The sequence below is a fragment of the Mesoplodon bidens genome, assembly GCF_964165515.1.
Source record: "Mesoplodon bidens genome assembly, chromosome: 15".
Lineage (NCBI taxonomy): Eukaryota > Metazoa > Chordata > Mammalia > Artiodactyla > Ziphiidae > Mesoplodon > Mesoplodon bidens.
In genome coordinates, this window is record NC_138171.1 from 56,114,950 (window position 1) to 56,141,926 (window position 26,977).

Sequence of the window (26,977 nt, forward strand, 5' to 3'; positions counted from 1 at the left end):
ACTAGATAATGCAAGAAAAAGATTTGTTGAATCAATGTGTAATACAGAAGTCATTCCCTATATAAAGGATATTGAACAATGTAATATGTCCCATTTTCAACAGCAGATTTATAAGAATGCAAATGCATTGTTCATGTTGCCCTTTGTTATATCAACTATGATTTTTTTTAAAAGATCAAAGATATTACTATTAAAATTCAGTCCTGGGTTGACATTCCTATAGCAAATAAAGGAATGCAGTTCTATTATGTACTTTTATGTGGTATGACTTGATACATGTAAATAGCTTAGAGAACCTAGGAGAATAAAGGGTTGTAATATGCCTCCAGCTATCCACTCATGTATTCATTCATTCATTCATTAAACAAAGATATGCTAATCACCTACTATACATCCAAACACCATATGTTAAGCACTACGCACTTGAGGCCTTCCCAATCCATCAGGTGGGTTTACACTCCCTCATTTTATATTACATTTATCTTCCCTCATTTAAAAACTCATTAAGTTGGGGCTTCCCTGGTGGCGCAGTGGTTGAGAGTCCGCCTGCCGATGCAGGGAACACAGGTTCATGCCCCGGTCCGGGAAGATCCCACATGCCGTGGAGCGGCTAGGCCCGTGAGCCATGGCCGCTGAGCCTGCACGTCCGGAGCCTGTGCTCCGCAATGGGAGAGGCCACAACAGTGAGAGGCCCCGGTACCGCAAAAAAATAAATAAATAAATAAATAAATAAAAATAAAATAAAATAAAAAATCATTAAGTCTTTGACTTAAGGGGCTGTATCAAACGTGTAGCAGAAATAGAAGTGTAAATACATAGCAAACAAGCACTACACTCCTAGCCGGCTCTCAGAGCAGACATGGCTAATCAATCACAGCACTCATGCTCACTGAGCTTGAATCTAGCCTCAAAATCCCTTTCAACACTCTACCTCCAGTCATCAGTGACAGCACCCAAAAGGAAACCTCTGTGCCTACTCCGGGTGGAAGAAAGAGCTCAGGCTTTGGAGTCAGACTACGTTGTACAATATTTGAATCTATGTATCACATAGATACTGTGCCTACTTACTCGGTCAGATACAGATAATCCCACCCAACATGCAGGTTCATTAAGAGAATTAAATGAGATAATATATTTGAAACACCTGACACACAGCAGGTATCCAATAAATGCTAACTATTGATGTTATTACTTTTACCCCAAATAAGCCTCCTAGAGTGTTTCACATACAGTGATGCATAATAAAGTAGGCTGGCATGAACAATAACCTGCTGAAGCAACCACAATGGGATACAAAGATGGAAAACCAGGCAAAGGGAACCAAGAACGATGTCCTCCCTCCATGCCCTCTACCCACCATGATATATCCCATTTCTTTCCCATACTTTTACTAAAAAGTATCCTGGGAGGCAGGGGATGCTCAGAATATTCCTGATGGAAAATTCAGAGGCTGCATCTTTTGTTCTTGAGTGCTTTTCTTAGCTTGACCTGATTTTGCTCTGGGAGTGAGGATTATAAGATCCAGTGGCACACTGGGGGCATTTTGGAATTCAAATTCAAAGGGTAGGTAAGTAATTGATCTTAACCATACATAGGCCAGGGCTTACGGCTTGCCACTGGAGAACTGCCCAGTTATAGGATATGAAATGAATCCATGGATCTGCTGTGTTTTTTTTTTTTCTTTGTATCCACCATCTCCTCCCTCTGGATTTTAAGACTCCTTTTTTTTTTTTTTTTTTTTGGCTGCGTTGGGTCTTCATTGCTGCATGCGGGCTCTCTCTAGTTGCAGCGAGCAGGGGCTACTCTTTGTTGTGGTGTGCAGGCTTCTCATGGCAGTGACTTCTCTTGTTGCACAGCACAGGCTCTAGGCATGCAGGCTTCAGTAGTTGTGGCAAGTGGGTTCAGTAGTTGTGGCTCGCAGGCTCAGTAGTCATGGCACACGGGGTAGTTGCTCCACAGCATGTGGGATCTTCCTGGACCAGGGCTCGAACCCATGTCCCCTGCCTTGGCAGGCGGATTTTTAACCACTGCGCCACAAAGGAAGTCCCAAGACTTCCTTTTAAATATAATAATAAATGTGGAATGTAGCTGTTGGGGATTTAATAGTTTGCTTGGCAATACTTGAAAATCAATATTATAATCCTAAGCAGGTAATTATTAAGGTTACTTGGCATCACCAGAGTTAAGTTGTTTAATTGTGCACATCAACACAACATAGTCATTTCATAAATATTATACACGCCCAATTCCCTTCTTAGTTTGCTTTCATGCTAATGAAATTGAGAGCCAAGATGGAGAGGGACATCCTGAGGGGACCTAAGACACAGAGAAGCCCAAAGGAATGAAATGGGAGGAAATGCTATTGAAAAAAATCAATTGTGCTCAAATCGGTGGACTGGAATTTGTGTGACATTTCAAAATTTCCAGGTAATGCTGCCATACCTATTCATGATTTTTTTTAATGTATGTAATTTCTCTTGGCATGTAATTTGGCATTTGCTAAACTTTGATAACCACACTGAAGGTTTAGTCCATAAGAATAAAACCCTGGTGAGTCGACAAGAAAAAGTAAGAATAGCAATTACTTGAGAAAATGTGCTCAGTGTTGTATTTTGACAGCATTCATTCAATAACTTTTTATTGAGCACCTACTATATAGGGAGAGAGCTCCAGGAACTGTGCTAGGCACTGGGAATACAGTAGGAAACAAGACAGAAAAGGTCCCCTGTCTTGTGGAGCTGATCTTTGAGTGGGGAAGATACAAAAGAAACAAGTAAACAAGATGATGTTTAAGTAGTGATATGAGCTATGATGGAAAGAAAATGGTGACCTGATAGAAAGGATGGTGGTGGGATTCTGTACGTAGGGTGGGCTACTTTCTATAGGGAGGCTTCCCTAAAGGGATAACAGTTTAGCCAAAACATAAATGAGGCAAAGAATGGGGGAAGGCAGAGGGAAAAGCAAAAGGAAATCCCCTACCTAAGGTGAAAGCAATCCTGGCTCATTTAAATAAGAGAAAAGAGAGCTCACTGTGGTCAAGTGAATGATATAGCACTTGGGCCAGGTTACGTGAGACCAAGCAGGCAAGTGAGGAGTTTCATTGTTATTATTATTGCAATAAAAATGGGCTATAGCAAGCTCAATTGCAGAGTTTTAAGCAGGAAGTGATGTAATGAAGTTCAGGTGAAAACCCACATGTCACTATGGCCCAAATTGCCCAATGACCAAACACAAGAGCACTAGACCTGGAGTTTGGAGACTGGGGTTCTAGTCCTTGTTCTGCCACTTAACTAGCGTTGTTAGCTTAGACCGGTCACAACTAGTTAAAGTGGCTGGGCTTCATTAGTTTATTCACCATGCATTTACTAACTGCCTACTGTGTGTTCAAGTCTAAATGCTGAAAACAGAGATACACAGAAAAGAACACAATCTCAGAACTCGAAGAGCTCACAGTCTGGTAGGATAAAAGTCACAACAGAGTTAGTACATTCCTGGATAAATCTGAGTATTTCTGGCTAAGAGGCTATAGTCCCAGGTGATTGTTCTAAGAACTAGATGAGATAACCTAAGTATTGGAAACTGTGGGTAATTTATAAATGGTCGCTTTTGCTTATTATACAAATCAGCATCCTTTCCATTGCAAGTGACAGAAACCCAACTCAAGATGATTAAATTTGAAAGAAATTCATTCTGTTACTGAAAAGCCTATGGCTTCAGGTATGGCTGGATCCAGGAACTCAGACAGTATCAGAAATAAACTCACTCTCTCCCCCTCTCCATTCTGCCTTTCTTCTCAATGGCTTTATTCCAGGGCAGGATCACCCCCTTGTGATGGCAAGGTGGCTTCAAGTAGCTCCAGGTATGCATCCTATCCTCCTAGCAACCCTAGAAGTAAGTGATTTTTCTCTCCAACAGTTCAACAGCAAAATGATGTACCTAGTCATGTTGAAATAAAATGAAATGTTCTAGTTTACATAGAATTAATAATTATATGACTGGAGATTATTTTGTATATATAAAGAGGCCATGATTAATGACAGAAGCAAGATTTCAGTACCATATTATGTGAATATTTTCACAATTATGTATATATAATACTCATGTAAATAAAATAATAATGAATACATATTTTAAAGAACAATACCAGGATCTGAAACAAGCCACCTCTAAGCTGATTAGCAGAACAAAAATGTTCATAAGGTCAATTTTTGTTAAATATGCTTATACAGTGGTGATCATTTTGTAATGTATAGAAGTGTCAAGTCACTATGTTGTGTATCTGGAACTAACATGGTGTTGTGGATCAATTATACTTCAATGAAAAAAAGAAGAAGCAGGATTAGGGATTGAATCATATTTCTAGTCTTTTTGTTTGTTTGTTTTTTGCGGTATGCGGGCCTCTCTCTGTTGTGGCCTCTCCCATTGCGGAGCACAGGCTCCGGACGCACAGGCTCAGTGGCCATGGTTCACGGGCCCAGCCGCTCCGCGGCATGTGGGATCCTCCCAGACCGGGGCACGAACCAATGTCCCCTGCATCGGCAGGCGGACTCTCAACCACTGTGCCACCAGGGAAGCCCCTCTAGTCTTTTGATTTAGGGAAACTACCTCATTTGTATTTTCTTTTGACACAGACAACATTCTCTCATGTCTTTAACTGTACATTCTTTGTATAAATATATATATATATATATATATAACTGAATCACTTTGCTGTACAGTAGAAATTAACACATTGTAAATCAACTAACTTTAATAAAATAAAAAAAATTTTAAGTGTATATTCTTGTCTTCACTAATACAATTTTTAACATATTAAACATGCATGTTCTCTCTTTAAAAAAAAAAAAAAAACATGCTTATACAACGTCCTTGTCAGCTATTACCAAAGAATTGTTTGATTGATGACCTTCCTTGACTTTGAATATATGTACTAAATATTTTTAAACAATGCCTCTGAAGAATGAGGTGCTTTCTCCATTCCTTGTTATTACTCAATAAAGGAAATCAAAAATCACATGCTGCCCTTGCACAACTTCCAATTCATGGGCTTTAGGCAATTCAATATTTTGTTAAAATGTCAAGAGCACCTGAATATTTCAAAGAGCTTCCTTTGGATAACAGGTAAGGCATCTAACTAAAGAGGCTAAACTCTTAGATAGACTAAAGTCTATCCCTTCATTTTACATCCTTAAGTCCATTTCCAAGAGCTGCCAAGTATACATGTATTTGTGATCAATAATTGTGTCCTAAATATTCAATGATGTTTTTTAAACAGTATTAACCTGACAAGTTTCATGGTTGTGTCACTTTAAAAAAAAAAAAAATTTCCCTGGACCTCAGTTTCATTATTTGTAAAATGCAGAGAATGGGCTGACTATAAACACCATGAAGTCATATATACATATATGTATATGCATATATGACTTGGTGCTCTGTGTCCCTAGCACCAAGCCCCAGTGCCTAGCACATAGTAGGTACAGTGCTCAATAAATATTCATCCAATGAGCAAACCATTTAAGGAATGATCAGTAATTCCCCAAAATGTAAATCCATGTTCTCATTTTCAAATGACTGGAGGCTGAAAATAATGAGAAAATATAAGGATAGTGGAATGAGTTTTTTGTGAGTTAATTTCATTCGATTTAGGAATTGTATTTTATTTTGAGATCTATTTCTTACCTAAACGTTTGGTGTTATCTCATAGTTACTTTTTACATAATTTCCTTTCTTGCAAAATTGAAAGTTAGCACAGTATGTTGGTTCCCCAGTTCTTCTATTTTTTTTTTTTAATTTTTAGTTACCTTTGAAACCAAAAATGTGGTAAACCAAAGGCAAAATGATTCCCAAAGTTCCCTCCAGCTCCAAAACTCTTTGAGATAGACTTTCCTTGCTGGGTGGTTTGAATAACTATAATATTATACATCCAGGGTACGATTCGGCACCGTGGACAGATCTCAGAGAAGAAGCCCGTCTCCCTGGACGAAGGATTGGATTTCAATGTGTGAAATCCAGGCTCTGCTTAGAGTGTGGCAGTCTTCATGCGAGCACACAACTCCAAGCCTAATACCTAAATTAATGAGTTTAAGTCTCTATTTAATGAAATATTCAGATTATGATTACACTTAGTTTCATTAACTGCATTCTCAGACTAATGTGATCGGATTTCCTTTTCAACTTATAATTAACTTTACTGAGAACCCTTACTGGGATTTTTTTCAGGCAGTTTCCTAAAACCTTATTATAAATTATTTTAATATATGTATTATGGTATTAAATTATGTTGCTTAGTTTTATATTGGCCGTTATTTTTAAAAGAAGACAATATTAAATACTAATCTCCAAGAACAGCCAGCTGACTTGAACTCAAAGACTGTTCTGAAAAAAATCTGTATCCAACTCTTGAAAGCTCACCCTGAAGTTTTGTTCTTCCTGCGTCAGACATGGCGTTTTAATTTTCCTACCAAAAGCGGTATGACCCTAACCGAACAAAATCCTCTTCCCCCTTTCTATAATTTGTATAAAAGTAATCAGACCTGCAACAGAGAGCTGTACTCTAGGACTGACAGTTCTCCCCTCAATCAAAAGCAAGCAAAGTCAGTACATAAAAATGTTCTGCTTTCTTTCACTCTTTTTTTTTTAAAATAAATTTCTTTGTTTATTTTTTGGCTGTGTGGGGTTTTCGTTGCTGGGTGCGGGCTTTCTCTAGTTGTGGTGAGCAGGGGCTACTCTTCGTGGCAGTGCATGGGCTTCTCACTGCGGTGGCTTCTCTTGTTGTGAAGCACAGGCTCTAGGTGCGCGGGCTTCAGTAGTTGTGGCACATGGGCTCATAGCTGTGGCTCGCGGGCTCTAGAGCGCAGGCTCAGTAGTTGTGGCCCACGGGCTTAGTTGCTCTGCAGCATGTGGGATCTTCCCGGACGAGGGCTTGAACCCGTGTCCCCTGCATTGGCAGGCGGATTCTTAACCACTGCACCACCAGGGAAATCCCTCTTTCACTCTGATTCCTGGAAAGTTGTTGGGAAATATTTCTCTCTAAGAGCAAAATACCTATTTCTCAGGAAAATTTGTCCCAATCTCCCTTCCCTCCTCCTCAGCCCCAAGTGTTTTGAGGAGGCCCCCATTATGCTCCCATAGCATCCTGTACTTATTATCCTTATCATGCTGCTTTGCAATTACCTGTTTTCTCTTCCATCTCCCCAATTGTATCATAAGATCCAAGAGGATATTTCTTATTTTTGACTCATTCATCCTCATACCTCCGGTTTTCCTAGTACGTTGCCTGACACATAGCAGAATTTTAATAAATATCAATTCAATGTTGATTGAGGATGTGGAAATGTTAATGACAAGAAAGTAAACTATTGGCTAATATCTGAGTCCTCTAGGACAGAAATGATGGCTTTATCCAGTTGGTCCATTTTCAAAGATAAGTGTCGGGCTTCCCTGGTGGCGCAGTGGTTGAGAGTCCGCCTGCTGACGCAGGGGACACGGGTTCGTGCCCCAGTCCGGGAAGATCCCACATGCTGTGGAGCGGCTGAGCCCGTGAGCCATGGCTGCTGAGCCTGCGTGTCCAGAACCTGTGCTCCTCAACGGGAGAGGCCACAACCGTGAGAGGCCCACGTACCGCAAAAAAAAAAAAAAAAAAAAAAAAAGATGAGTGTCATTTAATATAGTGATTCTTAGTGAGGATCAATAAATAAGGGGGAGAAGGAGAAAAAGAGAGATAATCTGTTACATCACCCGGTGCAAGTCCTTGGGAAAGACATGAGAAAAGTCATGAATAGAGTTCATGCCTGAACCCATGTCTCTGGTCTGAACTCCTTACTAAAAATCTCTATGGCCTTGGGCACGTTACTTAAACTCTCTATGCCATAGTTTCCTCATCTATAATATGTAGATGCTGTATTTCAATTATTTCATGGATTGTTGTGAGAAGAAAAATGCATGTATGTGGTAGGAGCAGAACAAGCATTATTCTGTTTCATTTATTCCTCTTTTTTAATCCGCACTGTCAATCACATAGTAGGCACGTTGCGTCTTTGAATCCCCATATCTAAACAGAAATGCTCTCCCAAAGGAACTGGATAGGCTTTCCCTAGAATGGAAGGAGCAGAACTTGGCATCTTTTAAACTAAACCAGACACTGTGATAAGCACTTAGGCTTTCTTTACAAATAGTCCTACAGCTGGTTGGAAGCAGTTTGGAAAGGCAATGTAGATCCAATTAGGCAATGCCATGTGGCCAGCATTAGTAGCAATTTTTGAAAAGAGCCCAGGAGTTGACTTACAGAAAGTGGTGATTTTTTTTTCCTTTAAAGGCTCTGTTTCTGTTGCCCGTGCATGCACACACATAGACAAACACACACACACACACAGACACACACACACACACACACATACAAATCTCATTTTCTAGGTGGAACTATCTATAAGACATGTTGGGGGCCAGACAGATTCCTACAGGTCTGGTCTGCCAGTGTAAAGAAATATTAAAATCAACACTCGTACCAGAATGAAAGCTCATGTGTTTTAATGAGAATAGAAGAAGAACATAAGACAGGAACAAATGGCTAAGAATGGGACAGCTGCTCCATCCCAACTCTTTCCCTGGGAAGGAATTGACAGTTTCTTCAGTTCTCATTTGCATCAAAAACATTAGTAGTAAAAACACACACACAGGGCCTCCCTGGTGGCGCAGTGGTTGAGAGTCCACCTGCCGATGCAGGGGATACGGGTTCGTGCCCCGGTCTGGGAGGATCCCATATGCCGCGGAGCGGCTGGGCCCGTGAGCCATGGCCGCTGGGCCTGCGCGTCCGGAGCCTGTGCTCCGCAACGGGAGAGGCCACAACAGTGAGAGGCCCGCGTACCACAAAAAAAAAAAAAAAAAAAAAAAAAACACACACACACACGCACACACGCACACAAATGGGGTTATCAACAGGCACACAGGGTGAAAATATTTTCACCGTGAAGACAACTGCACGACAAATTCATACCAACGTGCCTCACTGGCCCCTAGCGAACGGACCACCTTCACATTAATGCTCACTCATTCCACAAAAAGTAATAGTAACAACCAATGTGTATGTTACCAGGCATTAAGCTAAGTCCTTTAAATGTGTTAATTCATGTAACCTCCACAACAATCTCGTAAGGGAGATGTTATTTTATTCTTTTCATAGAATGGAAAACTGAAGTTTACAGAATTCCATAAATTTTTCCAAGACTGCGCAGCTAACAGGTGACAGAGCAGACACCCAAGCCAACCACGTCCACCTCCCAAGCCCATATCCCCCACGCCCTCACTGAACCAGCTCAAAGATACATTGTCTGATATCTGATGAGCATCATCACATGTCAGGATCTCATCTATAACACTGAATACTTCAAGAGAAAATGAGAGCTCTTGATCCAAAACCACACAAAGTCAACTCGAGCTATGGCACTGAACCTAAAAATGTTTTTAGTGGATCCAGCGTAGATCCACCCCCTAACTCTTATCAGCTCTAAGATTTGCTGACCTGTGTCAGCAAACCATTACAGTCATAGATCTTCAGATGGAAAGACCATCCTGTCCAGTGATTTCAGGAACAACAGTGTTCGTAGCTGTCGCTTCTTAGAAGAGAGTTAAAGCCTCATATGACTTGGAATCGCCAAGTTCCCTCAAAACTCAAAATCCCAAGGGTCCTGCTAATGGGTTCCCCTTGATCTCTTATGGAGCTTGTGCTAGGCATTCATTCACACATGCATGTATCCCTTCATTTAACAAATATCCGTTGAACACTGTGTAATTACTAGGCACTGGAGGTACAGGGGAGAGTAAGACAAATGTAAACCCTGCCCCTGCCCCAAGGAAGCCTAAAACAGCAATCTCCACCCTGCTACTCAAACACAGCCTTCTTGGAGACCTAGTCCCACTACACTCCTGAGAAGGAGACCAAGACACTCTCCATCCCACCCAACTGATTAATCTGGGGTCAGAGAGCTGATCCAGGGAAGCCAGGCCATTGGTTGGTCAGAAACCAATCACATTTTCTCTCTCTGGATAAAGTGAACTAAAAGACACAGTGATTGAGCACATTAAGGACAGAAACGGTAGTGATGTTTTACCCACTCCACCTCCTGAAGTCCCTGAGGTGTCTTGATTCCTACCCTTCCTGAGCCTGGTTATTCACCAGAAGATAACCCAAGTGCATCCATTAAGGTTCAGGCTATGGAATCAGACAGACCTGGGCTTGAATCCTGGCTCCTCTGTATATTAACTATGATATAATGGACAAGCTCTTTAATTTTTAATTTTATTATGGATATTTTCAAATATACACAAAGATAGAGAGAATAATGAATCCCCATGTATTTGGTCACCCAGCTACAATAACAATACTTTTCCCATTTTGTTTCATCTATCAAGAGGTTTCACAAAATGAAACCTCTTCCATAGGCTTTTTCATTTATTAGACAAAAATTTACGGAGCTGCTGCCATGAGTCAGCCCAGTTCCTGCTGTGGAGAGTACAGCTGTGATGATACAAAGCATTTGCTCTCGTGGAGTTTACATTGTAGTGAAAGAAGCATAAGTAAAATAATGAGTAAGACAACTTCGGAGAATACAAAACTTATGAAGAGAATAATGGGAAAATGGGGAACAGTGGGTGATTTGGGGGCCAAAAAGGTAGACAAGGAAGTCCTCTCTAATGAAGTGGCAATGGGGGTAAGAGATAAGATGGAAAAGGCCTGGGAGCCTGTGCTGTAGGCAGGAAGCACAGCATGTGCAAAGGCCCTGAGGCAAGAATGAGCCTAGGCAGTTTGAGGGTTGCTTTGCATATGAAAGGAGCTAATATATTCAAAGCATTCAGCACAATGCCTCCAGTTAGGAAGGGCTCAATAAATATTAGTTATTATCCCTAAGGGAGGACTCATCACAAGACAGTACATTGGAGAGTATTTTGGAAACAGCTCTTTCCTGGAATGCCAACTGCTCTTTAGGTTCACTTAACATATTCTTTCTTCCCCCTTCAGCAAACATCTGTACCACAAGGAGAGGTAATGTAGTGTGGTGGTTAAAAACACAGACCTTGGGATGTGACTGGCCTCATTTAAATCCCAGCTCTACTACTTAGTAACTGTATGAACTTTGGACAAGCCACTTAACCTCTCTGACTTCAGTTTACCCATCCTTATCATGGTGAAAATAATAGTACCAACCCAGTAAGTTCTGTAGGGTTCCACGTGGTAGGGGTTTAGAATGCTGTCTGCTCAGTTTACTGTTACTATTACACTATCTCACATATCTCTTTTGTATCTATATTTATCTTTTTGCCTGCCCTGCTTAGGAAATTACCCCCAAATTTATTTTTTACTTATTTGTTTATTTATTTATTTTTAATTTTTTATTTTACTTATTTTTTATTGAACTATAGTTGATTTATAATATCATTGTTAGTTTCAGGTGTACAGCACAGTAATTCAGATCTTTTCCCTTATACGTTACCACAAAATATTGAGGAAACTTCCCTGTGCTATACAGTAGGTCCTTGCGGGTAATTCCTCCAATTTTTAAAAAGTATTTGGGAATATTCCTTCCAGTATCTCCAAAAGTCGAGTATGGGACATCCCGGGTGCCTTGGTAAATATGGACAAATGAATGGAAATCCATTTGGCCCTAGGTATGAGCTGTACAACCTCTTCAGAAACTAAATCATGGGTTTGCTTTTCATCTGATTCCTTGTAAAGCCATTTGGGAATGGTCCTGAGGGAGGAGAGGGTGTGAGTAGAAGCTGGAATAAGAACCTGGTCTTTCTGATGGACTCTGTCCTGAAATATCAAGTCAGCATTTCTCCGGAGTTTGGGGTGAGATCTCACTTGCTCAGATTATGCCGTGAAATAAATACTGTAACATTAACCCCATTCCAAAGTGGGGTTGCATGTTTGTATGGAACGTGAGGGTCCTTTGTCCCGTGAGTATATGTGAGAGCACAGTCAGGACAGCAACTGGTTCAATTAAAGTCAGCAGGTGAATAATTTAACATGGATGTTTTCATAGACACTGGGAGACACTTTTTTTTTTTTTTTTTTTTTTTTTTTTTTTTTGCGGTATGCGGGCCTCTCACTGCTGTGGCCTCTCCCGTTGCGGAGCACAGGCTCCGGACGCGCAGGCTCAGCGGCCATGGCTCACGGGCCCAGCCGCTCCGCGGCATATGGGATCCTCCCGGACCGGGGCACGAACCCGTATCCCCTGCATCGGCAGGCGGACTCTCAACCACTGCGCCACCAGGGAGGCCCGGGAGACACTTTTTATATGGTGGCAATAAAGGTTTTGTAATTGCCGCTGACTTATTCAGTGTTGATTCCAGCCTTCACCACATCATTAAACAATATTGCACAACCAAAAATCTACTATCAAGTTGGCTGTACTACTATAATGTATTGTCCTGGATTGGATCCTGGAACAGAAAAGGGACATTAGGGAAGAAACTAGTGAAATTCAAACAATATCTACCGTTTAGCTAAAAATAACATACTGATGTTGATTTCCTAGTTTTGACCATACTATAGTCATGTAAGATGTTAAAATCAAAGTGGCTGAGGAATATACAGAACTCTGTGTACTATCTTTGCCACTTTTCTATAAATATACAATTATTCCCAAATTTAAATTTTATTTCAAAAAAAAAAAGTGTGCTTTTAACACAAACAAGTTGAGAAACGGTGATCCAGGTGATATGGTGTCCCCACAGCCCCTCACTCACGTCTCCCATTCTTAACACTAGGGACTTCCCTGGCGGTCCAGCGGTTAGGACTCCGCACTTCCACTGCGGGGGGCATAGGTTCGATCCCTGGTCGGGGAACTAAGATGCTACAAGCCGCCGGCGCAGCCATAAAAGAAAAGAAAAAAAAAAAAAAAGGTTCATCCCGTTCTTAACACCAAAGGGAGCCTACATTTACCCTGGACTCTCAAAAGGGGTGGGAGGTGTCACTGGCAGGCAGAGAGGCTGGGGTCGGGGAGACAGAGTACGTCCACAGCACTTGAGGACACAATGTGCCTTCAAAAGCAAACTGTAGTTACACAGAAGCCTAGGAGCCTTTGCAGAAAATCACTATCTCATCTGAATCTACATCCTGTTAATCAAAGAGGTCCAAGACCTTTTGATTATCAGACTAAATATTTTTAGGCAGTATCACTGAATGCCTGGAAAGACCCTGAGCAGCATCTGCTGAAGAAAAATCCATCTTCAGATAAAAAAAGGCAAGTCCTGCATATCACAGGAAAAATCAGCTTCACAAAACTGATAAAGGAATTTTTTTTTTTTTTTTTTTTGCAGTACACGGGCCTCTCACTGCTGTGGCCTCTCCCGTTGCGGAGCACAGGCTCCGGACGCGCAGGGTCAGCGGCCGTGGCTCACGGGCCCAGCCGCTCCGCGGCATGTGGGATCTTCCCGGACCGGGGCACGAACCCGTGTCCCCTGCATCGGCAGGCGGACTCTCAACCACTGCACCACAAGGGAAGCCTCTTATTTTCAGATAGTCCCAAAAACACCTGGAAATAGGGATTGAACCAACCTAGCAGAATTATATGAAATTAATATCTGTGGTAATTCTTATGAGAATGCAGTGTTTGTGACATAACACCTGGAATTCTCCCCTGTAGTTTGCCAGGAATGCTCTGGTGTAATTCTACCCAGTAAAATATTACAAGACACATTTTTTTTCTTGGTATAAAAAGACAATTGATTACTGAAACACAAATACAGACTAAAAGCAAGAATCATAAATAAACCAAGTTAGCCTGTCACAGGAGACTTTTGAATTGCTCAGTACCTAGACACCCATCTCTGAACAGTAATTTATTCTCAGTACAACTTTAAACAAAAATCCCTTACTAAAGGGACTTCCCTGGTGGCACAGTGGTTAAGACTACACGCTCCCAATGCAGGTGGCCTGGGTTTGATCCCTGGTTGGGGACCTAGATCCCACATGCATGCCCCAACTAAGAGTTCGTATACCACAATTAAGGAGCCCACCTGCTGCAACTAAGACCCAACACAACCAAAAAGATAAATTCTTTTTTAATTCCTTACTAAAGCAAGATTCATTAATGTCGCCTGCACTTTTTGCCTGATGGAATGGTGAAATTTGAGTGCCTTCAATGATTTTGTTATTCCACTCAAGTGCTGATTCAAAATCATCCTAAAAATTGAAACTTCAAATGAAAAACTTTCAACGGCTGCCTTTTATAGCCAGGGACTCAATACCATTTCAGCTTTCTCTACTTCATGGTCACAGTCACTCATTTATGATGTTCGGGACCCACATACACCTATAGGTTCCACTTATTTCCCAGTGCATTCTGAAGGAGAATGTGCTCATTTCCATCCAAACCAGAATTGAATATGATTGCCATATCAGAGTTGGCGCAATTTGCCATATCTTTCAGGGCTGTGAGATTTGGTCATAAAACTTCCAATGGCTGGTGTATTTTGCTCTAAAATGTGGCTATTTCTCATATCATTTTATGGTCCAGTTCACAAATAAATAATGTCAGATTATTTAATATAATGAAACCTAAGACCTTCTACTTAGTAACCCACGTTCAAACCATGTACACATTGACTTTGTCAACATACAGAGACATTTCCAAGGCCATGAACAACTGTCACCATGCAGAATCAGAGAATTTTCATCACCTATGTCAAATTCCACAGGCTTATTCCTCTACCCGTTGAGCATGAAAATTTGCAACCAGTCCAAAAGTATGATTCAGCAAATAAAACACCAATGCCGCTCCTGGTGCAGCTTTAGCAAAGGCGACCCAGACTAGAAAAATGTGCACTGCCAGAAATGTTTCTGTTTTTAAGAACCTCCAGCCACAACTGAATGTATCCTTTAAATTGTCTGGCTTTTGTTATTGTAAACCAAGCCCTCCACATTCCTTTAATGTGGCGGTTACTTGAAAACGTAATTGCTAGGAGTAACCACGGTAGTACACTACCGTCAAAAACAAAACCATCTTGTTTTCCCCACTCCCTGTACTCAGTGCACCAGCTCCATAATGTATGTTGTATATACAGATCTTTGAAAGGAAAAGAAAATCTTTGGGACCATACTAAGATCCCCAACTATGCTCCATCAGCTAAAGAATACCTACTGAAACACAATAGCAAATGCAGCTTTTTTTTTCCTGGAAGAACAATGGAACAATTTGCTACTGTTGAATCACACATACACACACCCCCCAAACCAACATAACCACAGCTCAAAACTCCATACACATGCACACACGCACACACATACACACACAAAGAGTTTGTGGATTATATTTACGAAACTCTAGTTTTATGAAAAATAAATCTAGTTCTTCTGAACCAGCACCTGTTAACTGAAAGCAGCATGAAACCTAAAAGACACAACTGGTCTACCTCAGGAGGGAGACAGATAAGCAAATGAACCATTGGTTAACAGATTACCCAATCAAGATGAACCAACAAAATGGGTTATCGGCTAACAGATTTACTATCTAAGATAAACCAACCAAGAAATCCATTGGTTAACTAAGTACCCAACCATGATGAACCAACCAAGAGGGCCATTAGTTAACAGATCAACCAAGATGAACCACCCAAGTGGTTCTGCTAATAGAAGAACCAAACATGAGAAATCCACCAAGTGGGTCACTCTTTAACAGAGAAACAAACCAAGTGAAATCTGAGGATGCCACACACAGTCTGATCCAGAAGAGATCAAATAAAACTTCTTATTCAACAAATAGAAGCTCTTCATGGACCCAAATACACCATGAAATCTGGAGTGGTGTGACCACCACTTGGGTCACCACACAGGACTGGAATGGATCGCACAGCTGTACTTACGAAGATTATTTATGGGGGTTCTGGTGTCCATGTTCTCATAATGCTGGACATGGACCACGATGTTGAGATCTCTCTCCATGTGGTCAGTGTTGCAGTGGCCCTGTGGCCTCATGACATCTGCAAGGGCCCTGAAAGAAGAGAAAATTTAAATCTGTTCATTCAAAACAATGACTGGCACATACGTGGGCCTATGAACAAAAGATAAGACCCCTTCCTCCATGGAGCTGCCATTCTACTTAGGGGCAGAGGGGAAAAAAAAGACATTAGTAAGTAAGATCACTGCAATTAGAGATTACATAAGGACCTCGCGCAGAACAGTTCACATGCGTCTCACAATAGTGATGTAATGGCAGTGTTACCTACTTTATAGAGCTGTTGAGAGGATTAAATGATGAATATATGTAATATGTCTGCACCCCACAAGTTTAGTTCCCCTTTATGACTAACCCTAGATACCAACACTTCACGTACAGCAGTGGCCCACTATTCCCAACAATAAGTAACAGTTACTGAGTACTTTTCATAAGCCAGGCACTATACTAGTCACGTTACATACTTTAATTCAACTAAGCAGCATATAAATATCTTATGAGGATTATTACTCTTTGTTTGCAGATGAGTAAACAAAGAATCAGAGAGGTGAACTGATTCCATTTACATGAAATGTTCAGAATAGGCAAATCCATAGAGACAAAGTAGATTAGTGGTTGCCAGGGGCTGGGGGCGTGGGAGGGGAAATAGGAAGTGACTGCTAATGAGTGAAGGGTTTCTTTTTAGGATGATGAAAATGTTCTAAAATTAGACAGTGGTGATGGGTGCTCAACTTTCTGAATATACTAAAAACCACTGAATTGTACACTTTTTAATATTTTTAAATATTTATTTATTTGGCTGCACCAGGTTTTAGTTGCGGCACGTGGGATCTTCGTTGTGGCATGCGGGATCTAGTTCCCTGACTAGGTATCAAACCCAGGCCCTCTGCATTGGGAGGGCGGAGTCTTAACCACTGGACAACCAGGGAAGTCCCTGTACACTTTTTTTTAAATCCTAAATATACTGAGATGGAGTGGTCTGGAAAAGCCTTTCTGAGGAGGTGATATCTGACTAGAGCCCTGAGCAGTAGAAGGAGTTGGTCACATAAAGACAATGAAAGAACATTCTGGGCAGAGGGGGCAGCAAGTGCAAAGGTCCTGAGGCAGGAAAGAGTTCAGGTATCTGAGGGACAAGCAAGAAGGCCAATAAAGCTGGATTATGGCAAACAGGGGGGATAATGTTACAAGGTGTGGATTATCCATTCTCCAAAACAAAAAAATGCCCAAGTTAACTCAGCTTATCAGTGGAGGGACTAAGATACAAATCTGAGTGTCTTTGAAATCAGAGTCCAGGCTCCTTCTTACTCTGTGCAGTAAGCAAGGCCTGAAACTCAAAGGGGCTGCAGGGAAGGAATGTTTGAAACATAGAATAGATGCCTCCCAAACCTAATTTGCCTTTTTTCACTTTTAAACAGGCTCTTTATATGAACTTCAGGGGATCTCTGAACTCCTCTGGAATTGAATGGAAATTTTATTTGTGCCTTTTTCTGGAAGAAGAAGCCATAGATCTCAACAGATTCTCTAAGGAGTCTCTCCAAAATTTCAGAATATTCGGACTTTCAAGAGGACAGCAAAGTAAATATTCAGGATGTCTATCCATGAACTCGGTCAGCACTGCCATCGGCAGATTCCCTGGGCTTCTTCTGAGTGCCAAAATTCATGAAATTCACCTAAAAGCCAAGCCATACTTTTTCCAAGGCAGCCCTTCCCAGAGCACGCAGTGAAGACAGGGATTCTTAGAGCCCCCACATCCTGGACAAGGAGTCTTCAAGATGTGGTCCACTCACTCAGGGACTGCCTAAAATAATTTGGCATAGGGGAAGGAAACATGAGAACTTCTGTGTATGGTCTTTAGTCATTAAAAATAAGAAATAAATTTAATATGTGAGTTGATGCCGGAGCCCTCATTTGGAATACCCACATCAGATGGTGAGAACCTGGAGTCTTGGACCAAGGAGGGTGGCTAGCAGTGGCACCATCATTAGGGTGCATCACCTGTATTGCAGTTATGTGCACCACTAAAGGGGATGTGCAGGCAAAGTATCTAGTTTTACTAGGCTAACCATCACTACATGGACATGGGGCTTAAAAATGTCCCCCATAACAAAACCACAGCTTGGAGATAATACTGATGACACAAGCACAGGAAAATGACAGACTGGATTCTCCCCTCCTCTTCAACAGCTTCTCACAAGGTTAAAACAATGATGGCCTATTCAGATCAAAATGAAGTCAGCCAAAAATAATCAAAGCTCTCATGAAAACTATTCAAACTATGGATTTATTTATGAATGATGAGCTTCATCCTCAACACACATTAGGCTGTGAGAGATGAGCTAATGATTGCACGAAGTCAGCACCATTTGCAACAAATTGTAAATATTTATTTCACCTTCAGCTCGCTTTAATATTTCTGTTCTTATGTATGCTTTATAGTGTATCTAAACAACAAGGTCCTACTGTATAGCACAGGGAACTATATTCAATATCCTGTGATAAGCCATAATGGAAAAGAATATGAAAAAGAATATATATATATAAAAAACTGAATCACTTTGCTGTACAGTAGAAATTAACACATTGTAAATCAACTATCCTTCAATAAAATTTTAAAAAATAATGAATGCTATAGTGTACATAATAATTTTTGTTGGTATGTGCATATATTGGGGTGTATGCTAAAAAAATGTTACAATTAGGGATGTGTTTTTAAAAATTAGTGAATTAGTGGAAAGAACCAACTATGTACTACAAGCCAAACAAATGCCCAAGGAATTGGTATTTATGTGTGGCACATACTTCGGGTGCTTCTCAAACTCGAATGTGCATTCAGATTACCTTCGGGGTCTTGTTAAGATGCAGATTCTGATTCAAGATGTCTGAGGCAGGGCCTGAGATTCTGCTCAAGCTCCCAGGTGATGGAGATGCTGCTGGTCCACAGGCCACAATCTGAATAGCAAGATCCTAAAGGTAATGTCATGGTAAATTTTATGTGTCAACTTGACTGAAGAGAACAAAGATTTGGTCAAACATTATTCTGGATGCGTCTGAGAGGGTGTTTTTGGATGAGATTAACATTTAGATTGATAGACTGAGGAAAGCAGATTGCCCTCCATGGGGTGGGCCTCATCTGATCAGTTGAAGGATGGAATAGAACAAAAGCCTGACCCTCCACCAAGTAAGAGAGAATTTCCCTGCCTGATGGTCTTCAAACTGGGACCTTGACTCTGCAGATTTTGGATCTCCCAGCTTCAATTATCATGTGTGACAATCCTGCATAAATCTCTTCATAGATAGATAGATAGATAGATAGATAGATAGATAGATAGAAAAATAGATAGATAGATCTCCTAGAGGTTCTGTTTCTCTGGAGTACCCTAACTAACACAGGCACCTTATTGAAGAAACTACACTTTTCCTTGATATCCCTTAACCCAGTTCCAAATTGTTATGTTAAAACATTGCCATTTTTGGGTTGAAGATGATGGAATATTGGCAGTTTCATAAGGTTCAACTTAGTATCACTTCACTTGTATATTTACTTGTACATTACCTGTCTCCTGCCATTTGACCATGAGCTCTGTGCCTGAACTATTCGCTGCATGCTCAGAGCTCTCTGCACAGGGCTGGGTATACCATAGGTACTCAATAAAAACCTATTGAATGAAAACAAAAAAAAAAACCTATTGAATGAACATATCAATGAGCAAATGAATGACTGAATGAAGAGATACCTTATGTCATATAAACCAGGATGTCAGGAATCAGAACTCCTATGTGCCAGGTACCGTACTAGGACTCAGGTGACAGATGGGGAAGACACTGTTAGCATCCCTGCACTCCTTACTGTGAAAGATAATGGAAGGAGACAGATAATAAACTAGTAAACCAGTACATTATTAAGTTCATTTTAGACTGTAATGTGAAATGAAGCAAATAACATTGAGTGATGGGCTGGAGGGGGCTGGGGGGGGCGTTAGTAAGTAAGCCTGTGGGGTCAGGGACAGCGTCTCAGACAAGGTGACATTGAGCTGAGACTTTGAATGCAGAGGAGGGGCCAGCCAGAGAATCTGAGGCAAACCAACACAACAACTCCAAAGCAGCAATGAGCATGGCATATCTGAGGAACAAAAAGAAAAGGCTGCATCCCTGAGAGAAAATAAAAGACCCTAGCATTATCGAACAGAGCTCAGAGTTCCAGCATCTTGCTTCATAGCCTCCAGGGGTTCCAAGGTCTAAACTATGTCCTGACTTTTAAACACTTGAATGGGATTCCTGAGAATTTCCTCTTTTACCAGAAGCATCATTTATTTTTCAAGGATCTAAGGGCAATGGGCACCAGGTACCTTTCTGGAGTAGTGGTTATACAGGTGTAGACATTTGTCCAAGCTCATCAAACTGTACAGATAATGTGAATGCATTTTATTGTGTAAATTAGACCCCAATAAAGTGGATTTTTTTAACATCTTTATTGGAGTATAACTGCTTTGCAATGTTGTTAAAGTTGATTTTTCAAATGTAAGGACTCAGTGCCCAAAGAGAAGCAAACATATTCTGCAAAGAAAAATAATTTAGACTTTTCCATGGCCAACAGTATATGCATTCATGGGTTTCTCCAGCCTGGGGAGCTGGCGGAAGCCACAAGATAACCATAAATGTGTAAGAAAAAGGGGAGGTGGAAGGGAAGCTGGAATAAGAGAGAAAAGGCAAGGGAAGACGGGACATATATCACTTGATGCCATTTCTTTGCAAGAGACTCCAGCACTTGTGAAGCATGTTTGAAAAACACACAGGACATTGTGCTACATAATTTGCCCCTTGGATTTCGGATTCTGTTTGAAGGTGGGCAAAATAATGATGTCTTCCCTACTGGCTTCGAGTGTAGAAAGCTTCCTGCCCCCAAGGTCATTTCTTACCAATGCCTTTGCCAAGGGGCTGGCCCTGCCAGGGGCAGATGCAGAAAACATGCCTGGTCTTGATCTGACAGTGGCTCCGTGACCTGGCCCTGATGTGTGCACTGTTATTTGCAGGGCATCGAGCACTTCTCTGTGATCTGCAAAGACTGAAGTCCTGCATCTCAGTGATCCAAGGCAGTGCAGCCTAGTAGTCGGGGATCCGTGCTACAGCCTCAGACTGTCTGGACCTGAAGTCCAACTCCTCCACTCACTAGGGGCTTGTGCATCCTCTTGGAAAGCCTCTGTGAAAGGCAGGCTGTCATAAGGCCGACCTCCTTGGGGTGGGACATGAAATTAAATGAGAATTTACACACAAGCTTATGGCAAAATAGTAAAACCAGCAAGTGTTCTTCAATATCACCCAGGCCAACTCTTTGCAATGCATCTAATGTTGTCATACATGGATCGTCTCTCCTATTGTGAACCTGCCACTCCTTCTGCTAAAATTAAATGCAAGCCCAGAGAGGTTATGAGACTTGGCCAATGTCACACAGCTAAACAGTCATAGCAGAGCAAGGGCTAGACACAGAGTTCCAGACTACAACTTCACCCACTTCGGTAGATAAGGGTTAGAAAATTCCAGTAATAAGGATGATGATAAAGGGTAATAGTCACTGAGCAGTGACCATATGGCAGGCCCTGCGCTAAGAGCTTTCTAAGCTCAGTCTCAGTGAATCCTCACACAAGCCTATGATATAGGGACCCTCATCATCCCATTTTGTAGGCAAGAACCTGAGAATCAGAGAAGTGATGTAAATTTCTCAGAATCACACAGCTATTAAGTGGCTGAGCTGGGACTGAAGCTGGAGCCATCTGACTTGAGCCCACTTCTGTTAAGATCAGCCTGATGACCTCTCTGGGGACTGCAGGTAACATAACTGAGTGAATGGGGCTGGGGGTGGGGGCGGGTGGCTGGAGATTAAACCTGAGAGGGTCCTAAAGGGAACAGTTGTTGTTTGAATATGCAGGTCCAGTATTACCAGACCTATCGATTTCTCAAGAGAAATCAGAAATCTGGATTTCTGTGTGAAATCTCTCAGTTTTTAAATGTTGGCAATTGGTTCTAAGTTGGTTTTAAAACACCATACTTTATAGCGACTAAAGAGATTTCACAGCCAAAGGCAGTGAGCTTTGACTGGATCCTGGTTGGAGAAACCAAGCTCTAAAAGACAGTTCTGGTACATGACTGGGAAAACAGTAATACAGTTGGCTATTTGATGATGTTACAGAATTTTTGTTCTTTTTCTTGGGTGTGATACTGGAACTGTGTTATGTGGGAGAATGTCCTTGTTTTTAGGAGATCCACACTGAAGTATTCAAGAATGAAGCGCCATGTCTGCAACTTATTTTCAACTGCTTCAACCAAAAAACAAAGGAAAAAAAGAGAGGAAGGGAGGGAAGGAGAAAAGAAGGGAAAAAGGGAGGGAGGAAAGAAGGAAGAGAGAGAGAGAGAGACAGCAAACAGGACAAAATACTCATAATTGTTCAACCTAAATTGGTAGTTGTTGACTGGGAGTGATTTTGCCCCTGGATGACTTTTGGCAACACCTGAGGACGTTTTTAATTGTCCTGAATGAAGCGTGGGGGTGGGTGCTACCTGCACCTAGTGGGTAGAGGCCAGGGCTGCTGCAGTGCTCAGGACAGCGCCCACAGCAAAGAATTATCCAGCTCCGAATGTCAACAGTGTCAAGGGGAAGAAACCCTGCTCTAGATGAAAGATATACTGGGCTTCGTGTTTATTCTTCTTTCAAGTGTTTTGTATGTTTAAAATGTTTCACAATAACAAATTGAGGAAAACTTAAAAATAAGAATACATAAATAGAAATACCTTGCAGACCAAACAAAACATGTCTGCATGGTGTGGTACCCATAGTTGGCCACCATTTGCAGTCACTTCTTCCAATAAATGGTGCTTGAATGTGGCAGCTGTTACAGCTGCTGAATGAGCATCTGTACAGTTCTCCCAACATCACAGGCAAGGTCCATGCACGCTCCTGAAGCTGCTGTCTTTCCCCTTTTTCAGTCCTAATCAGCCCAAAGGGAAGCAGGCGATGTGCCCAGGACTCTGAGCCTGGAAAATGACATCCTCAAACACAAGCACACTGGTCATCAGGACCAGTCAGGGTGTGACGTGGGAGCAGCATTTGCTGTTAAGTCTTTGAGGAGAAGATACTTTCGGATGAGGTAAGAACAAACTCCCCATCCCAGTGACCCTAGCAGCTGCAGACAAATTAAATGAAGAGGTTGCAGTGAGCAGATTAATTTCACCTGGAAGCCACTGTATAGTCTCTCTGATGCTGAGCTTGGTGTGCTGGCCCCACCCAAGCATCCCATGGCCCGTGCAGGCAAAAGTGGATGAGGCCACTGCCATGGCTGGGACTTGAAATGATTAACTGCATCAGCAGAGCAGGATGCGTTTGGTGAGAACTTGGGGCGGCCCCCAGCACGACAGAAATACACATAAAGGCTACACACACGGGGAAAACCAGCAATAGAATGTAAATAAGTAAGAGTCACACTGGATGAATTCATCCATCCTCAATCCTTTAAAATATTCCCAAATCAAGACCAGTGTTTCTCCAAGTGTGGACCACTTTACGTGAAACATTCAGGGAGATGGTGAAATGCAGATTTCCGAGGCCCAGACGGATGGATTTAGTATCTCTTTGGATCGAACTCAAGACTGTGCATTTTAGGAAGCTCCCCAAATTCTGACGCTCACTCAAACTGAAAACATCTGCCCCAGACACAGTTGAAACCAGGGGACTAGGGATTGCACAACTTTCTGTGTGACCTTGAGCAAGCCACCAACCTCAGCTATGATTTGCTCCTATGTAAGTGGGAATTAAATTAGCACCTGTCTCATCGCTGTGCAAACTAAACGAGAGAATGTTTACACACACACACCTAGTATAGTGCCTGGCACCCAGAACTGTGCTCAGCAAATGTTACTTCCTTTTCCTGGACAGTGATTGGCTGAACACTGTAAAGCCTGGAGAGATATACATAAGTATGGATGCTCAGGCCCCATCCTAGAGGTTCTGATTTGAACCACCTAGGGTGGGGCTCCTGGCAAGAGGACTTTTTTAAAAGCATTCCAGGTGACCCTAAACATCAGCTGAGGTTGAAAACCGTACTTTAGGAGTTGCAAGTAAAAATCAACCATCCTTTCTCTTCAGGAGTACATACTTTCACTCCATTCTGGAATTCCCAAAATGTATGCAAGGAGAGCCTGTGTTGAGGCTCTGTTACCCCAGGACCGGGTACGCCTAGATTTCACCTCCAAGCAGACCTTTTCCGATACCTGCAGAGGAATGTGGCTGCAGCCTGCTGGGCTGAAGTAAACAGAGCTGCAAGGGGGCAGGACCAGGAAGTTGAGTCCCTGCTGGCCTGAAGCTAGCATCTTTCTCCCACAGATGCCCAAAGGTTAGCTCCCCTCTCCACCTTCTCACCTCCCTCTTCATGCCTCTCCACCCCCATCCCAATCAAACAAGGAGGAGGGCTCCTGTAAGTGCTGGTTTGCAAGGCAAAGGCTCCAAGGAGATTTCAGCAGAGGAATTAAGCCGAAATCTGCAAGGCAGCCTACCTATCCCTGGGTGAATCTCCCTACCAAGGCAACAGTCGCTGCCGCAGCCCTGCTTCCATGTCTCACTCTCACCTTAATACAGACCCTTGGCGAGGACAGTGGGGGAAATGAAACCACCCGGCCCACGCGGTTGGCGATCGGGCACCTTGGGGTTACGGGGAGGTGGGCGGGGCCTGCTCTTGACTCTTTTTAGTAGGTCAGGCTTTCTTGAATGCTCTAGGAGCTTACTTCTGTGCCTCCAGACCTCAACATCCATCCACACCTCCCTGCTGACCCAAACCGAGAGGAACTTCCTCATCTCTTCCCCCAAATTCTTCCCGTCTGGAAAAAAAAATCATCGGATAATCTGAGTATAAGTAGAAAATAATTACTAGTGAGGTGGTGATGTTCCTTCGCCTATTTTTGGTGGGTCTCTTTGTTGAGATTTTTTAGGCGGGCACAGAGGCACCCGGCGGTTCGGGGTGTGTATGTGTGTGTTGGGTGGGGCGTGGGGGGAACACATGGCGACTCTGTTGCCCATATTCGGAAAAAGAATAAACCTGGCGCCCCAGTCATCCAGCTGTTCGCAGGCCACCCGGCGCTCTTCAACCCCGCCCGCCCGGACCTCACACCAACCCCAGGCCTCTCCCCGGCCGGGGGCTGCGTCCTCGCGTCTGCGTGCTCCGCCTCAAAGTTACTGGGTTGTGCGAATCGATTTAGATACTTAAAAAAAAAAAAAAAAAAGCAAAAGGCAAATAGCTCCATTAATCCCAAATGCCTTCTCCCATCTGCTGAGACTTGCTCGTGCTGGGACTTGCATAATGAACAAGGCAAAAGGGGAAGTTGACGAATCAGGGTGTCTGGGGGGTGAAGGCGCGCGGGGAAGGGGCTCCGGTCCTTGGAGGCCACGCCAGCCTGAGCAACGGGGTGGGGGGTTAGCGCGCAGCTGAGGTCGCTGACCCAGGCAGGGAGAGGTGGCGACTGGAGAGGGGGACGAGGGGGTTATGGGGAGGGGTGGCGAGGTCCCAATTCCAGGGACCTGGCAGCTCGGAGAAAGCGAGGCGGCCGCTCCAAGCACAGCTTTTGTTCTCGCCCTCCCCGCACTCTCCACCTCCCTCGCTACATTTTCGCGAGTCGTACGAGTTGCAGGCGGCACACACTCCTTACCTCCCTCCCTCCCTCCCTCCCGCACACACGCGCGCGCGCGAGCTCACACACACGCCCCCCTTCCCTTTAGGGCTCGCCGGCCCCCGTTTACCTAGAGGCTAGTATCTGGAATCCGAAGGCTGGACCCCTCCCCAAAACCCAAGACTTCGGAGCCACGGGTTCCCAGGCTGTGTGTCTCAAGTCCGCTGCAAGCGTCGGCGGGAGGGGGCGGCAAGAGGGCGGGGGGGAAGACACCCCTAACCCCCACACACGCTCGTGTCCGCACCTGTGCTGAGCGCAGCGTCCCCTCTCTCCGCTCCCAGCCCAAGTTGGCTGCCCGGGTGACATACCCCCGCGGAGAAGCGAGGGTCGGGGGGAGAGCCATTGCCTCCAGGAAGGTGGAGAGGGGAGAGTAGGGAGACCGGCGCCCGGAGGTGGGGGGGGGGGGTAAGGCAGCCCACCTGGACATGTGCTCCCTTTGGGGCCGGTGCGCTTTCTCCAGCCCCAGCTTGGTGAAGATGCCCACGAGCACCATGACGGCCACCACCCCGCAGATGATGTAAACGATCAGGTTGGTCTTGTCCTTGGTGGGGTCGTGCAGGGGGTCGTCCTTGCGCGCTGGGGGCTTGCCGGTGTTGAGCCAGAGTGGAGTGTCGTAGTTGGTGCAGGTGCTCTGGTTCAGTCGCCGCTTCTTAAACGTGCAGCAGAACCGGAAGCCACAAGTCCCGCAGCAGAAGATGAAGTCGCCCGAGCTGCAGTTGAACGGCGGGTCCCACTGGCCCATGACATCGAAGTAGCCCCGGCAGAAGTCCGGCGTGGGCGCCCGAGTCGGGGGTGCGTCCGAGACCCCCACGCCCTCACCGACCTCTCCGGAGGCGGCCCCCGAGCGGTTGGCCCCCGCCAGCACCACCACGCCGCCCAGCTGCGCCAGCTGCCCGTGCCCCGCTCGCTCCTGCGCCCGGCACACGCGGGCGCACAGCTCGGTGAGGAAGCAGCCGAGGAGCAGCCGGAGGACGCGGCGCATCGTGTTTCCCAGCCCGGGCTCGGCCGCTCGGCCGCCGCTGGAGACGCTGCAGCCGCCTCTCGAGGCGCGGCCGAAGCTGCCGAGGCTGCTGCCGGGGGCTGCGAGCCGCCGCGGGCCGCACATGCAGGGAGCGGCGCGGGGCGCTCGGTGGTCGGCGGCCACTGCGCTCGGCTCAGCCCGCGTTCGCCTCCAGCGCGCAGCGCGCCGAGGGGCCGGCCGGGGAGGAGCGCGCCGGCCGGGCGGGGGGAGGAGGAGCGGGGGCAAGCGCGGGGTGCAGGTCCGGCTGGCCACAGGGGGAGGCGGGGGCCGGAGAGCAAGGGCGAGTCGGTCTGTC

At 44.0% G+C, this 26,977-nt stretch overlaps 1 protein-coding gene across 2 annotated transcripts in view; it reads right to left on the minus strand.

The window, feature by feature from the left end:
• The window catches only part of SHISA9 (shisa family member 9), a gene marked incomplete at its 3' end in the record, with an annotated part of 307,499 nt that extends 280,841 nt beyond the window's left edge, over positions 1–26,658 (minus strand). For both annotated transcript variants that reach the window (XM_081256443.1, XM_081256442.1), the window contains exons 1-2: positions 26,081–26,658; positions 15,862–15,989 (exon numbers count right to left, since the gene is read on the minus strand). In XM_081256443.1, the coding sequence (XP_081112569.1) occupies positions 15,862–15,989; positions 26,081–26,643 (691 nt within the window). In that variant the 5' untranslated portion in view covers positions 26,644–26,658. The remainder of the gene's footprint in view (positions 1–15,861; positions 15,990–26,080) is intronic.
• Positions 26,659–26,977: the final 319 nt, after the last annotated feature.